At 40.8% G+C, this 16,193-nt stretch overlaps 1 protein-coding gene across 1 annotated transcript in view; it reads left to right on the forward strand.

Moving 5' to 3' along the window:
• Positions 1 to 931: 931 nt before the first annotated feature.
• Positions 932 to 16,193, forward strand: part of ppm1h (protein phosphatase, Mg2+/Mn2+ dependent, 1H) — a 32,820-nt gene continuing 17,558 nt past the window's right edge. The window contains exons 1-3 of the mRNA XM_080027436.1: positions 932 to 1,285; positions 9,533 to 9,698; positions 12,390 to 12,746. Coding sequence (XP_079883562.1) covers positions 1,053 to 1,285; positions 9,533 to 9,698; positions 12,390 to 12,746 — 756 coding nt within the window. The 5' untranslated portion in view covers positions 932 to 1,052. The remainder of the gene's footprint in view (positions 1,286 to 9,532; positions 9,699 to 12,389; positions 12,747 to 16,193) is intronic.

Below are 16,193 nucleotides of genomic sequence, written 5' to 3' on the forward strand. Positions count from 1 at the left end.
TGGGTGTAACACTATTGCTCTGTGTTGTGGCCTGAAGACACCAAACCCCCTTTCCAAGAGCTCATATAACAAACAATCATCATTGTTTTATCAGTTTGATACTTGATGACTTTTCAAATCTTTTATGAAAATTGCTTATGAACCAGATTTGGGACTGATAACATGTTTCAGGATATGGTGCATTACATGGGTCTCAGAGAGGCTATTGCTTTAAAACATGGCAATAGCCTATACATATCAAACCCAAAGACCTTGTAAAATATGAAACATTTCCTTATTGGCTATAATATAATGACAATGGTGTATGGTCGTCTGAGCAAGTCAAGCTCAGTTTGTGACAAAGGGAAGCGTATACCAGGAAACAAATTGGGGGATTTTTCCAGTTAATATTATGATTTTCACAGACAGCAGTGTGCTTTGTGGGAACCCCCCCCCCCCTCCAAAAAAAACAGGAAGTAAAACCAACAATGTCCTTATGTCAACCTGTCCAGGAGAAGATATTATAAATATAGGCGACTAAATATAAACCGCAATTGTGATTAGCCTTATATGTTAGAATGTGCTCTCATGTGGTGTAGGCTAGGTGATAAAAAAAGAAGGCCATATGTGGATGGATGAGTGCCAACTTTTCAGAGTATGCGTGGACCCTTTGGTGACAGCATCCTGAGTTGACCTGCACCTTGCCCAGGGAGTAGCCAAGGGTAACCCTCACCCCGGGATTACGCACCTTTGACCTCAGGCACTGGTGTCGACATTAAGCTGCTCTCTGAGATGCCAGTGAGACGGACCAAATCCACCGGCAGCAACAACCGGTTCGTCACATGACCTGCCTGCTCTGCCTCTGCTCAGTGTGTGAGTGTGTGTTGCTTTTTATTTCCGCCTTCACCGAGGGAGCACTGTCTGGCTGGCTGGGGCTGAATGAGTTTTTACGACCGCAGTGTGTCTTCTCCTTTGACGCCGAGAAGCAGTGGACCTCTCGGGCGCCGGGGAACTCACACACTCGCATTGCCTGGACCCATTGACTCCGCTGCAGCAGGAGCACCACCACCACAATGCTCACGCGGGTGAAATCGGCGGTGGCCAATTTTATGGGAGGCGTGATGGCTGGTGGTTCCAACGGGGATCACTCTGGAGGCTCGGATCTTCCGCTCAAATACCCGTACAGCAGACCCGAGTTCCTGGGACTGTCGCCGGACGAAGTCGAGTGCTCCGCGGATCACATCGCGAGACCCATCCTCATCCTCAAGGAGACCAAGCGGCTGCCGTGGTCCACCGGCTACGCAGAGTAAGTAGGCTAGTAGGATAATAACCTGTATGCATGCATCCATCTTTTCTTTTTGCACCGTAGCGGCACAGCATCCTTTTTTTTGGAAGTGCATGAGCGCGAGGCGTAAACAAGCACCAGTATTTTTTTCTTCCCCCTTTTGTCAATGGTGTGGAAGGCTTCACGTGTATAATAAACAATTATAAACAATAGACTACCGTGCAGCAGCTGCAGCCTTTCTCCTCACATTTCTTCGCTGATTTGCCTACATTACACAGTGTAAACATCACAAGGAAAGTGTGATGGAGAGGCCAAGACCATAAACATACCTCCACCAGGCAGATAAGGTCGCTGTTATCTCCTCTATATAGTCATATGGCCTAGTAGTCATTCCCTGTTGTTGTGGATGGAGTAGTTGTTGGAAACATTCCAAAAAGTAGCTAGGTTATAAAAAAAGGTCAGTATTTGTGCAGACTCATTGCAAGACAAGATATCATACTGAAGTGTTGTAGCTATAGTTTTGATATTATGAGTTCAACACTAAATACTCAAGTTTTCTTTTAAATTTCCACTTGTAGGCTTAATGAGGCTAGGCAAGGACATCTCTCACAGTCTCCACTTGACCACTTCACCTGTTTCAGTGCTACGTTGTAGGATATGTGCACATTGACATTCTAACCATTTTTCTTCACATTGTTGCCCGTGAGTGAAGCCGGTCAAACCTTAACCTCATCCCGTTGGATGCATGCACACAGCAGCAGTCACTCACTTGTAGACTAGCAGGTTTGAAGTATTTGCTTATTCAATGTTTGCCTGGCCAGACACAGAGAGCCACCCTGCTCCTCCTGCTTGACAGCTCAGACCAACGGCTCTGGAATCACAAGCAGACCTCAGCATCATCTGTTGTTTTATTATTGATGTCACAATCTTATGTTTTGGAGGCGTGCAGAATCCATTTTGGCTTCCTGTGTCCTCCCTGCTAATGCTGTTATGAACTGGCTGTAGTCTCTTGTGAAACAAAAAAAAGTCAAGTTGTTATTTTGTTTCTATAAATGGCCTCATTAGTAATGGCTGTGGAAAAATTGGCAGAACTAGAGAAATGTAGGATTGTGAAATATTTTGACAAACAAACAGGACAGGGAAGAGAAGACTTATTTGCATGCTGGTTAAAAGCAACATGCTGGGCTACTCCTTCCCTTGGCTTAAACAAGACCTGCACTACTACTACCCAAACAAAACACCGGTTTACATTTCATTTTCATATGGTTTACATTTACCTTTGACTCAAACTAAATATGATAACGCATTGTGTAATGCATGGGAGCCAGGAGTTACAATGACTTCTATTCAGGCAGTTCCACAAAAGAAGTGTCTAATCATAGTTGTCTGGTGGAAGAGAGACTATAGACCATATTTTAAGCGTGTATTGTTCTGCGAATCCACTTTTGCTTTCTTTTCTATATTGCAATCAATGTAAAGCAATTTGAACTACATATGACTTGTATGAAAGGTGCTATTTAAATATATTTTGATTGATTGATAGATATACAGTAGAAGTCAATGTTCAGTCCTTGACATAATTCCAACTACAGTGTGACGAGTCAGTATATTGACTGTGATTCACACATTCATCTTCATTGTGTTTTCCTCTTCTTCAAGTAGGCTATATACTGTATGTTCATGCTGCTGAGAGGTCATTATGATCAAAGTGCTCATTTCCTTTTGGCTACATAGATGATGTTAGACACTAAGTAAGAACACTCAGTGCAGAAACTCCACTTATCTCTTTGCATCTACTGTTTCAACTTAAGCTGTTCGGCTGTATGAAGCCATATTAGTGCAAAAGGCTTTTCATCTTCAAGTCAGCCAGGGCTTCGACACACAACTGACTAGTTCACTCTCACTCCCTCAGGCGATCCGCAGTCTTCGTTTTCAAGAAATAAACAGGACAAAGTAACAGTCCGCAGGCAAAGAGAGAGAAATGGGCTTATTAATTATATTAATTTTTCTATTATTTTTTTTCTATTCACAGATTATTTGTTTGAAACATAAAATGTAATACAATAGTGCAAGGATGAGCAGCACAATCTTCTCCCAGAGTTTGAGGTGATGTCTTGAAATGTCTTGTTTTTGTCTCGGGCAATAGTCCAAAAACCCAGCAATATTCAATTTCCAATGGAGTCTGCTTCCTATGCAAGAAAGACATTTGACATTTTGTTGGAGTCTCAGACGCGCCCTCCTCCATAGTTCCCTCTTGCTAATCTTCCATGAATAATTTTTAATCTCAAAACGAAAGAGACAAAAGATTTGCTTCTGCACCCCATCACCCCACTCATTAATGTTCTGAAGTGGGTCGCATAATTTAAGTTGAAATGAGCATCTGGAATTCTTTCATCCTGCTAATTGTGCATTTCATTATTTATCCCAATCATTGCGCACAATCAGCATGCATTCTTTTTTCACAAGCTCTGGATTAGAAGGGAGAGGTCAGTAGAAGGATACAAATCATCCTTCAATTTTTAGTGTATATCAGAAAATAAAAAAAATCTGTCAAAAACGGAAATTTAAGGACACAATGGTCAACACTAGAGCTGAACACAGAGCTTGCTCATCATCACTGTAAATGAGGGCAACCTCAGTGTCCTACAAGCTGATAAAGGTCATTTAATTGAATTTAAATTAATTGCTGCAACATATTCAACAATCCACTTATCTAATATGGGAAGTATAAGTCTACTGGATCATAAATAGATGTGATGCCAGGAGCTGGGTGTGTGTGTGTGTTAATATGCACCAGCTTGACATAGTGTAAGCCAGTACTGAGCCATACTACAGATTTGTCAACAGCTGGCCCTACCAGCATGGCTTTGTGGTTGTGAAATCTCACTGTCACTGGAGGAAACCTGAACCCATGTAAGATGAAGTGACCCACATAGATCCACTGGGGAGGGTTCACAGGGTCAGTTCACAGTTTCCAATATCGCTGATTAATGGAAAAGCCCTGATAGATACTTGTACTGCATCTGTAGACATTTGAATCAGCCTCAGCTCAGATGTATTGTTGGTTTTGTGCTAATGCTAGTATGTTTACAAGCTAAATTAAGATGGATTAAAATGGTCAAGAAGATTACGCCTGCTAGCATGCTGATCAGATGCCTAATGCGGCATTCATATCTGAGTTATTTTAATAACTACTTTTCTGACTTGTAAATAGTTACCAAGAACCAAACAATTATAGCCGCTCATAGTCATATCAGCCGAAGGTTCAAATTTGAGAAATCTGAACATCTCTGAGAAAGTGTGTGAATTATGTTACACTCATTTTCTGAGAAACCTATCAAATCAAATCAAATCAGTTTTATTTATACAGCCCAATATCACAAATAGCCGTTTACCTCAGTGGGCTTCACAGTCCGTTGACCCTTGACTCCACTTTGCTTAACTTTGTTGCACTCTTATCATCTTGTTTCAACATTCCAAATGATCTGAAATTATTTCGTAGTGTCTGCATGCTGGTATTAGAAAATCCTTGGCAAGTAGTAATGCTTAATCAAAGTGAAGGATCGTGCAAGTAAACTGCACGTCCCCAACTCTGCTGTATTGTTCTTTTCCTGTCTGTGAGTGGGGCCTCTCTGAGGTTGCTGGGGTTATTCTGGGTTATTGTGTTGCTCCCTGCTGAGACAATGAGAGCAGTTGTGCTTTATGAGGAGGATTCATGATTGAAGCCCTGTCTCTGAGTGTGGGTGCACAGACTGTCAGGTCCGATGAGCACGATAATTTGAAATGGATCAGTGAGTATTGCTCACTCTTAACTTTCTCTCTGTAACCTCTATTCTGCATCGCACTGGCCTTCACTTGTGCAGACAGGCTTCATTTACTGTAGCGTTTTACTCTGTTTTCAATAGTAGAAGGACAAAACAGGGAGACTGCTCCTACTATGAAGGTGTGCTTGCTCTGACTATTTCCATTCAAAAAGAGCAAAAAAATACCAAGTCATGAATCCAACCAGTGGCCACTTTTTTAGCTATGCAATCTAATGCAAATTCAACAACTCCGCCATTAGTTCTACCTTTGTGATGTTTAGGTTTCGGTGACATTGTGGGAAATATATCGATTTTTTGTCCCTTTTGCAAGAGAGAACAGGGACGGGACGATAAAACGGACAGTTGAAAAAAGAGCTTTTGGCTCCACACTTTTTGTAGCCTTCAGATCAAATTGAATTGATTAGCATAAAAGATAGTTGACGAAGAGTTTCTGTCCATTGGTTGATTGATTATGTCGAGGCCAATTCTTTTCTAAAAAGTGTCCCGAAGAACAGGTTCATTAACAGCCATAAGAGCCCATTTCGATAATGGTGTAGCAGAAAACACAGTCCAAATGGCCTTCACCTTGGCTCCTTTTACTCCTCCTCCACTTATTTCCTCTCTTCCCGTGCCACTGACAGGTTGAAGAATAAGTTGTGACAAACCATATCGTTCGTTCAATCACTCTTCCGACACAGTACCAATAGCGATCAATATTTAATCAATATGCATGTCTGTAAAGCTGAACACTAGAACACCCTCTGCACTTAGTGTGTATGTGTATACACATGTTGTCTGTAGGTCAGCATGTGTGAGAGGGAATGTCCATGTTTTGGCTTATGGCTAGTAGGCTGTAGGTTGGCACACTCAGCCTTAATATCTAGATTAAGGGAAACACAGATTTAAAAAGTTGCAACTCCGGTGTTTTTAGGTGTATATAATATCATAATACCGTCCACTCTTTTCCCTTTTTAATATTTCCCCCTCATTGTAAAGGAGCTAAGATCACACACTCCACTGTGCAGAGGAGGCATGTGAGAGCAGCACTTTCTCCATACAAAGCTTCCCAGTGCTGGATCACATGACACGGCGGCACATGCTCTCGTGTTGTTTCTGCAACATCAAGGAGGCACACCGCTCTGAGGCATAAGCAACGTAATGCTGTTTCGCTTCAGTGCCAGCTTTTCCTTAACGTCTATTGCGTAACTGTGAGTTTCCACTAGAATGGGGCTTGTGATGCACTGCCATAATCACATCTCAGAAAAAATCTATCTTTATCGTTCCCTCAATGGATCCGTTACTGGAAACTGGAATTTTGGCAGCAGAAAGCACAGTAGCTAGGTAGAGTGCAATGGCCATAATAAGACACTCAGAGGAAAAATAGGATACAGAGGAAGATAGCAAAAAAGGTAAACATAGATAACACATGCAATATGTACAAGCAACAGTAATGTAGGGTTGTAAAGATAATGGTGTCCTCCTGGAGGCATTCTTATGTCAACACTGTCATACTGAATATACACATACAGTACGTGTTCAACTGTGCATGTGATTACAAACGATAATCCTACCGAAATCAAGGATTCTGTTCTAAGGAGCTGTATTATGTGCAGCTACTGGATGGTAACCGCCATAACAAGATCATCTATTATTTATCTTTGAAAAATTGTGAATTCATTAATTTATTCTATCAAATGTTAAAGCTTGAAAAATTGCACATCACATATTCCCAGAGCCAAACATGACATCTGCAAAATCTTTTTTTTTTTTTTGCTTCAGAAATCTTACACAACAGAGAAATCCAGCAAATCCTCACAGTTAAAAAGCTATGACCGGCAATGTTTTTCCTGATAAAATAACTAGTCTAAGAAAATGGTTATTATCGTATTTGTTATATAGCGGAGTGGGAAAGTGTCTTGTCATTATGGCACACTACGCAAATGTATAATATCACAATGTTTCTCAAAGGCCCTGCTGGTGTCTTATAACGCCTCTGGAGCAAATCATTTCAGGTCAAGTGTTACTGAAAAGGAAAAACCCACCGCACACTGTAGATTACAGCTGTGTCATGGTAATTAAGGTCATGCCATTGTCTCAAATGTGAAAAAACAAAAGAAGATGAATGAATATGACAGGCCTGCTCTCGGACACAGCTCGGGCCGGGGGGTGTGGATGGCTCTTCCTCTCATATCAGAGATGAAAGGCTTGAAAAAAAAAAGCTCAACTGTTGTTAATCTTGATGTTCCTGGGTCAAATGAATGGCTCTCCCTACAGTGCTGCAGTCTCAGATACGCATGATGGCTCATCAAGTTTGCAGCAATTCATCATATGACGGGAAAGGATTTAAAGGGACACACCGTTGGTTTAGCATGCTTTAACCTAATAACGGAGTAACAAATGCACTGTATATTTACTGTTTCTGTTGACCATTTTTCAGAGCACATCATCATTTGATAGACTTATGCGGAACAGTTGAACCATACACAAGGCTCAAGTTTTGAACTGGTATCAACTGGAACACAATGCTATGTGGAAGGTTACTACATAAGTGCATTTGGTATGCTGTGGAAAAATTAGTATTAAATAACTGAATAAATTGAATTCAAATCTCTGCAATTTTCTGAAGATATGTGTGACATTTGAAACCAATGTATTCACTAAAACTGAATACATTGGTTTCAAATCTCAGTTATTTTCTTCACAATATTTGTGACTAAATAAGAAAGCGAAAGCAAAAAAAAACAGTTTATTCTTTCTGAGTAACAGGAAGCAGCAAATATTTAACAGTTTGTGTGGATGAATTAGATGACGTACTTTTTTTGTTTTTGATTTTGTTCGACTAATCGAAAAATCTCTGATTCATGAAAATAGTTGGGTAGCTAAGAGCCCTTTAACCCTGTCTTTTTGACCCACTATTGTAAGTGTGTTATTAGTATTATTAGTATTTAGGATAGGGAAGTTGTGAATTGGCCATTGTGTAAGACTGCAATTCATATCAATCTTACTGAGTGCAGGTCTGCCCGGCCAGCGTCCTGTCACTTTTACAACCCACTGTGTTTTCTTAGCTGGAGACAGAGGGTCCCCGCTCGGCATGACCAATTAAGATTATTTATACAGAATCCCCCACAGGGAGGTTACCATGACTCCTTCTCATATAGACATGTTGCCATATAATGTAATGCAATGTCATGTCATTTGAGATTTTCACTTCTGCATACATATGTAGAGACATGCTACCAGTCTCAACGTCTTCATGCATCATAATTTGTTATTGTGACAGTTGCCTTTTTATAGTAAACAAAGTAAAACATGACATACATGCACACACACACACACACACACACACACACACACACACACACACACACACACACACACACACACACACACACACACACACACACACACACACACACTTTTTGCCAAAAATACACATGTATGTTTAGCATTTTGCTCCTCTGTGTAGTATACCCCTTGCTTACCTAATCTCCTGAGCTTGTCATAAACTCAAGTATGAACATACTAGTTTTCATAGGGCCACTATATCTAAGTACCAGACAGTGTTCTATGGCGTGACTAAATGGAGAATGCCTGGTGTATTGTTAAGCAGTGTGTGCCTGTCCATGACTACAGCATGGACTCTCAGCAGCAGTGCACTGCACCATCTGCCAGGTGTTTTATAATGCAATATTTATGTGTCTATATCTGTCCTCTGCGTTATGTGCTTGTCTCAAATTTAAACAAGTGTAATCAAGGATTGTGTACCTGCTGACTTTCTCTCACATAGTCTCACCTTCTTTGTCGCCCGAAAATATGCAAAAGTGAAGGGAAACTCTTCCACAGGAATTGAGTTTTGAAGGGTTTTACATTCCTAAATATTATGAATTAGAGGGTACAGATTCAGTTGAAATGTTAAGTAAAACATTGAACCACCTTAAATGAGTTGAATATGTATGTGTATTTTCTTCCACCACCAACATTCAAGAATTTTGCTCTGTTAATTTTGATATATTTGCTGAGAGGCACAATCACCTTCGGCAATGTTTAATTGAAGACAGCTGTTCAGAAACAGTTTTTGTTGAGTGAAGATGACAACCCACAAAAGATGGCTTTTTCAGGGAGTTTATTATGTTTTATATGCCAAAATATAGTAAAGATGTTCTTAAATTTGTATTTGTATCTATAAAGCATACATTCTGTATATATTTTCATAGTATTTCTAGTTTCGTTTCACACTAATATTTTTTGCACAATTAATTTATATTTATCATGAGGTATTGTAATGATTAGAGCATCATGTACTGTATGTGGCCATTCATGTTCATAGTCATATTTCTAATTTCGTTTATCTGATTTTATTATTACTTGGTTCATTCAAAAATAGTTTTATGTCATGTTTCTCATCAGTTATCTTAGACGTCCTGTTTAAACTAATTCCAGCTGTTGTCCTTTCTCCTGTCTATAGGGTGATTAATGCGGGGAAGAGCGCGCTGAACGAGGACCAGGCCTGCTGTGAGGTGCTGGTCGTTAAGAGGAGACAAGCAGGAAGCTCCACGCCGAACCAGACCTCCATGGCCCGCAGGAGGTCTTCTCTGCCCAACGGAGACGGTCTGGCAGTCCGGGAATACCTGGTGAGTCCAACTGATGGATCTGGTGCCAGTACAACATGTCCACCCTTTTGTTTTCCTGCCATATATTATAACTTGAAAGACATTCTGCAGACACATTTTTATGACCACAGGAAGGGACGAGTTTTAAACAGAGATCTATTTGCCTCCCTCCGCTATCCATTTGTCATCCTTAAAATAATCACATACTGACAGGATGGACAAAAGTGTGTGTGGATGTGTATGTGTGTGTGTCACAGTATTCAAGATTCCAGGTATTGAAGTTCAGAAAAATGTGGTGAGGCCAAGTGGAAATTTGTATTAAAAAAAAAGTTCAATGTACAGTTAAAAAAAAAATCATTCAACAAGTCATGTTATATTAAATTATTCTTCAACTTCTTATATTTTTAGAGTGAAGAGATTTCAATAAACATTAAATGCTGCATTTTATTTATTTTCGAATGCCAATTTCCCTAAAGCAAGGGCAATACGCTATCGTTTTAATCAAATGTTAACTCTGTTCACTGGTGAAATCCAGGTAACGATCGGGGAGGAGATTTAGTCCTTGGCTGTCCCTCGGGGCCTGCTGGCAGGACCAACTGTCCCCTCATTCTGTCCCATCAGCAGTTTACTGGGGCGTACAGTGGGGCGTCCTTAACACACACTCCTGTTAACATCTCCTGACAGACACATACAAAGGAAGGCAAAATGCGAGTGCATTTGCTTACAGAAACACGGAAAGATAGGCTTTAAAGTTAACCCTGTGTCCTTCCGCAAGCACAGTAAGATGTGTATAAAAATAAAAATGTATCTCACTATGAATTTGTTGTATGGCGGTGTTCTCCAACCACCTCGAATATGAACACATGATCTGCTTTCTGACAAAATTGGCTCAGTTACTTTCTAACTTCTATACTGAAAATATTTTTACAAAAATCAAAGCACTAAACATTGACGTCCATCTTCACATTGTCTTTCTCATCTGACTCTGTACTTACAACTTGTTCTTCCTTTGTAGAAAATAATCTTTTTGGATTTATTTTTCCAAAGGCAATTTCTAACTAATGCTAAAAATGTCCCTCTCAGCCCACCAGTTCTTTCCCCAGGCCCACCCAGAGCCCTACAGCAAACTCACTGAAGCACCCCATGACTCACTGATACTAGACCAACATGAGTTGTGTAGAGCCTTTCTAGTGCTATCTGCTTGCCTCGTGGGTCCATGTTGTACAATCTGCATGCACTATATAAATAAAATCAGTTCTCCGGTGTGTGCAGCAGAGATTCGTGCTAGCAATGATCTACATTCAGTGACCAGAAAAAAAGGCAGCCCCCGCTCTCTCCCTTTCGCTTCACGTATCTGTCACGGCATGATGAAATGTGTGCCATAGCAGTTCCATGTCTGTGATTTCATTATCTTTGATGTGTACGTTCATACGAATTGATTGAAATCTAAATTGTATCTATCCAACAGACTTTGAAAAAAAAGCATGTCCATTGGTTCCGGAAAGGGTAGAAGATCATAGAGTTGCAGCAACGTTTTTTGAAGGCGGCAAACTCAAAGGGATGCGATGTACGAACGGGATCACAAGACACTTAGTCTAAATGTGGTCAACGTGGCACTTTGTAGATCAGCACGAGAGACAATGTCGGCGTCCAGTATTATAGTGCCTCATTGAGGGTCTATTAAAACTGTTAGATTGAAGCATTGATCCGATAGCTTATAAAGATACAAAGCGTTACCACTCAACACCCTACAGTATAGGATTGATTTAGGATGGATTTATATATGCGGTGTCAGTAGAATGGAGCTTTCACCTGTTAACTTTGGACACTGAATGCACCACTGACGTCTGCATGAATCAGCACCTGGGCCGAGAGTCTCTGTGACAGCCTGTACTCTGAAGGGCTGGAGGTGGACTGACGTGGTAGTGAACAAAGGATTGTATTCTTCTGCTCACAGAGACAGTGCACGCCAGTGGTTCACAACCTTTTCGGCTTGTGACTCTTCACTCAACATCTACTCATGACCCCTATAATTGCAAACAGTTTCAGTGTTGTTCTTTCTCAGATTGTTTCATTTTTAATAGTGTTTACTACTAAAGTAGACCGATTAGTCATCCGGTACCTTCGCTAACAAGGCTGATTCACATAATAAAACAATAATGTCTGCAGACATTGCAGGCTTGTCAGTGTGGCTGCTGTGGAGCAATGTTAAAGTTTTTTTGAATTTTTAACCCAGATATCTACCTTGTATTCTTTTAATATTTTAATCATTACATACATCTGGACAGAAATCCAGAAGTCCCTTATGGTCATTTTTATATATACAGAGCCAACTCCAGGGAAAGCCAAGTACAATAGACAAAGCACATTGGTTCATTTTAGGTTTAATTTTGTTTCTCATTTGTTTTTCTTATTAAATTGTTGTATTTTATCAAATGCAAAAATACAAAAAGAACAACAACGTCGAATCGGCATCGTATATGCTCTCTAAATATCAGTATTTGAATCGGCCATTGAAAAACCAAAATTGGTCCACTAGTTTTTAGAGGCCTCAAGAAGTAAAACTATATAGATGAATAGATTTCCAGTCACTATCTTGTCGATCAGTGTAAATGCAAGGCCATACAAAACTCTGCTACTTACATTCTTCAGATCGATATATTGACACAAGTGATTAATACGTCTGTGTTTGACTCTCCTCTCCGTATTCAGGAGGGCTGTGAAGACCTTACCTTGCACTACTGGGCGTTGTTTGACGGCCACGCTGGCTCTGGCGTGGCCGTGGCGGCGTCGCGTCTCCTCCATCACCACATCGCGCTTCACCTCCAGGAGGTTCTGGAGATCATCTGCACTCCTAACCTGGTTCCCCCCACGTGTCTGGGAGAGGAGCCAGTCAACCACCACCTGACCCCCACGTCTCAGAAGGCTCTCACCCGGGCAGCCTCTCTCCGCGGGGCAGCAGGGGCTCCGGGCTCACCCAGCACCCCACCCACACGCTTCTTCACCGAGAAGAAAGTCTCCCCAGAGAGCTTGGTGATGGGTGCCATAGAGAACGCTTTCAAAGACATGGTAAGAGGGAATGGGCTCGATATGAAAGTTGTTGATCAAATGTGGTGAGCTTTGTACGGAAATGGTCTTGCATCACTTCTCCAATGTGCAATGAAATGGCATCAAACAATCCAGATTACAGAACATTGAAATCATGGTGGTTGGTACTTCTAATCCAAATAAAAAGGACATTTCGTCCCTTAAGATATGGTCCCTGATGATGCTTTTGTTCCAAATATTCTGAACTGATTTTTAATGTTTTAAAACTCAACATGCTTCACTGTAGAGTTCAATACAAACTGATCTGGGAGCACATTTACAGATGTTGCTGGCACTTCTTGGTTCTCTATTCAAATAAGTCATTGCATTTTGAAACTGATATACTTTATCTTATCAGTTTATGTTGTCTAGCACATTATTTTTTGGACTGTGTAGGTCTTCCCCCAGAGTGATTTCCTATAATTCCCAGAACAACTAGTGGACATCCCCCTGCCAAATTTGCTGACTTCAGCCCTAGTTGTATGTTTATTTGTAGAAAAAGGCTAGTCATGCAAAAAAGGAGGGATATTCCAGCTGCATTTCTTGGAAGAAGAAAGACAGTCAGAAAATGATTTGGCTGCCAGTAAGTTTTTTATTTATGAGCTAAGTAACCAATCCAAATAAGGTTGCTTTTAATCTGTGTTTTTTTCCTTTGCGTGAACTCACCGTTTACTTTACACGGAACACAACATAACAACACATGGTCGAAACTGCACAATAATATAGACATAGTCATAACAAATGTTATACAGAATTTCCAAACTGTTATCCATTTACAGGCTGACACATTAATCTGCTCACAAGGGATCTCCATGGTTACCTTACGTCCATTAAACTCTAATTACTTACTGAGCCCATTGATATTGATTCACTATAATTAGACTGCCAAGCAAAATGCACATAGGCCTCCCAGTTTCCTGCTCATGGTTTACAAAGATAAGCATTTGCACGTGACTCATTTTGCATGATGACCTTTGGATGTGTATGTAGAATAAAGCACAAATGCCCTTTTTTGTATTATAAGTAGGCTACATTACACTTTAAAATCCTGTAGAATGACACGACAAATTAAATCTAGTTGAATTGCAGTTGGAAAAAAAAAAGTTTTATGTTTCTGACCTAAAAGAGGTAACAAATCAAAATGATCACCTTCTCTGCTGCCCAGATTTTAAGTATTTTCTTTAGTTATTTGCTGTACTGCTCTAAGTTCACATGAACTCATCTGGGGTCATATGAAAGCTTAAAATGAAATTAAATATTGATTTAAAATTATTTAAAAATAAAGACACTTTCACACACTAAACCCGTTCGAAAAGGGGTAGGAAAAAGCCATTAAGTCTTACCACCACTCTTCACCATAAACAAGTGCAAAATCCAATAACCTATCAACTAAACAGACAGTTCACCTTTTTATAGTATCACCTTATACAGTATCTCACAAAAGTGAGTACACCCCTAACATTTCTTCAAATATTTCATTATATCTTTCCATGCGACAACACTGAATAAATGACACTTTGATACAATGTCAAGTAGTCAGTGTACAGCTTGTATAACAGTGTAAATTTACTGTCCCCTCAAAATAACTCGACACACAGCCATTAATGTCTAAACTGTTGGCAACAAAAGTGAGTACACCCCTAAGAAAAAATGTCCAAATTGGGCCCAAAGTGTCAATATTTTGTTTTGCCATCATTATTTTCTATCACTGCCTTAACCCTCTTGGGCATGTAGTTCACTAGAGCTTCACAGGTTGCAACTGGAACCCTCTTCTACCCATTCATGACGACATCAAGGAGCTGGTGGATATTAGAGTCCTTGCGCTCCTCCATCTCCCGTTTGAGGATGCCCCAAAGATGCTCAATAGGGTTTAAGACTGGAGACATGCTTGGCCAGTCCATAACCTTTACCCTCAGCTTCTTTAGCAAGCCAGTGGTCGTTCGGAGGTGTGTTTGGGGTCGTTATCATGTTGCAGTACTGCCCTGCGGCCCAGTTTATGAAGGGAGGGGATCATGCTCTGCTTCAGTATGTCACAGTACATGTTAGAATTCAATGAACTGTAGATCCCCAGTGCTGGCAGCACTCATGCAGCCCAAGACCATGACACTCCAAACACCATGCTTGACTCTAGGCAAGACACACTTGTCTTTGTACTCCTCACCTGGTTGCCGCTCCACACTCTTAACACCATCTGAACCAAATAAATGTATTTTGGTCTCATCAGACCACAGGACATGGTTGCAGTAATCCATGTCTGTTAAGTAAGTAAGCCGTAGTCTGTTTGTCTTCAGCAAAACTTTTTGTGGGGTTTCTTGTGCATCATCTTTAGAATAGGCTTCCTTCTGGGATGACAGCCATGCAGACCAGTATGATGCAGAGTGCGGCGTATGGTCTGAGCACTGACAGGTTGACCCCCCACCCCTTCAAGCCCTTCAGCAATGCTGGCAGCACTCATACGTCTATTTTCCAAAGCCAACCTCTGTGTACGACGCTGACCACGTGCACTCAACCTTCGTAAACTGGGCCGCAGGGTGGTATTGCAACATGATAACGACCCCAAACACACCTCCAAGACGACCAGTGGCTTGCTAAAAAAGCTGAGGGTAAAGGTTATGGCCTGGCCAAGCATGTCTCCAGACCTAAACCCTATTGAGCATCTTTGGGGCATCCTCAAACAGAAGGTGGAGGAGCGCAAGGTCTTTAATATCCACCAGCTCTGTGATGCTGTCATAAATGGGTGGAAGAGGGTTCCAGTTGCAACCTGTGAAGCTCTAGTGAACTACATGCCCAAGAGGGTTAAGGCAGTGCTGGAAAATAATGGTGGCCACACAAAATATTTACACTTTGGGCCCGATTTGTAAATTTTTTCTAAGGGGTGTACTCACTTTTGTTGCCAGCAGTTTAGACATTAATGGCTGTGTGTCGAGTTATTTTGAGGGGACAGTAAATTTACACTGTTATACAAGCTGTACACTGACTACTTTACATTGTATCAAAGTGTCATTTCTTCAGTGTTGTCCCATGGAAAGATATAATGAAAAATGTGAAGAAATGTAAGGGGTGTACTCACTTTTGTGAGATACTGTATATTCATAGTAATCCTCCCACATACTCAAATTAACGTCATATTGTATCAAGCTTCTAAGAAAACAAAGAACAAGCACCATTAACATTAGGCAAAAATCAATCAAAAATATATCATTTGTATATTGAAATGATATCTTTTGTGCATTAAACACTAATACATTTCCAAATTCATAATGCATGACTGTCTGTCACACTGGAGGCATATGGTGCCAGTCACTCAATCAGCAAACAGCCTCAGAGCCTGGAGAAGTGAAGTACTTTTCCTTTCTTGCTGCAGCCGCTCACACACTGGCCATCTGGCTGTGCTGTAAGTGGATGTTGGAGTCTTGACTCATGCAGAGG

The sequence above is a fragment of the Ammodytes marinus genome (assembly GCF_949987685.1).
Source record: "Ammodytes marinus genome assembly, chromosome: 5".
Taxonomy (NCBI): Eukaryota; Metazoa; Chordata; class Actinopteri; order Uranoscopiformes; family Ammodytidae; genus Ammodytes; species Ammodytes marinus.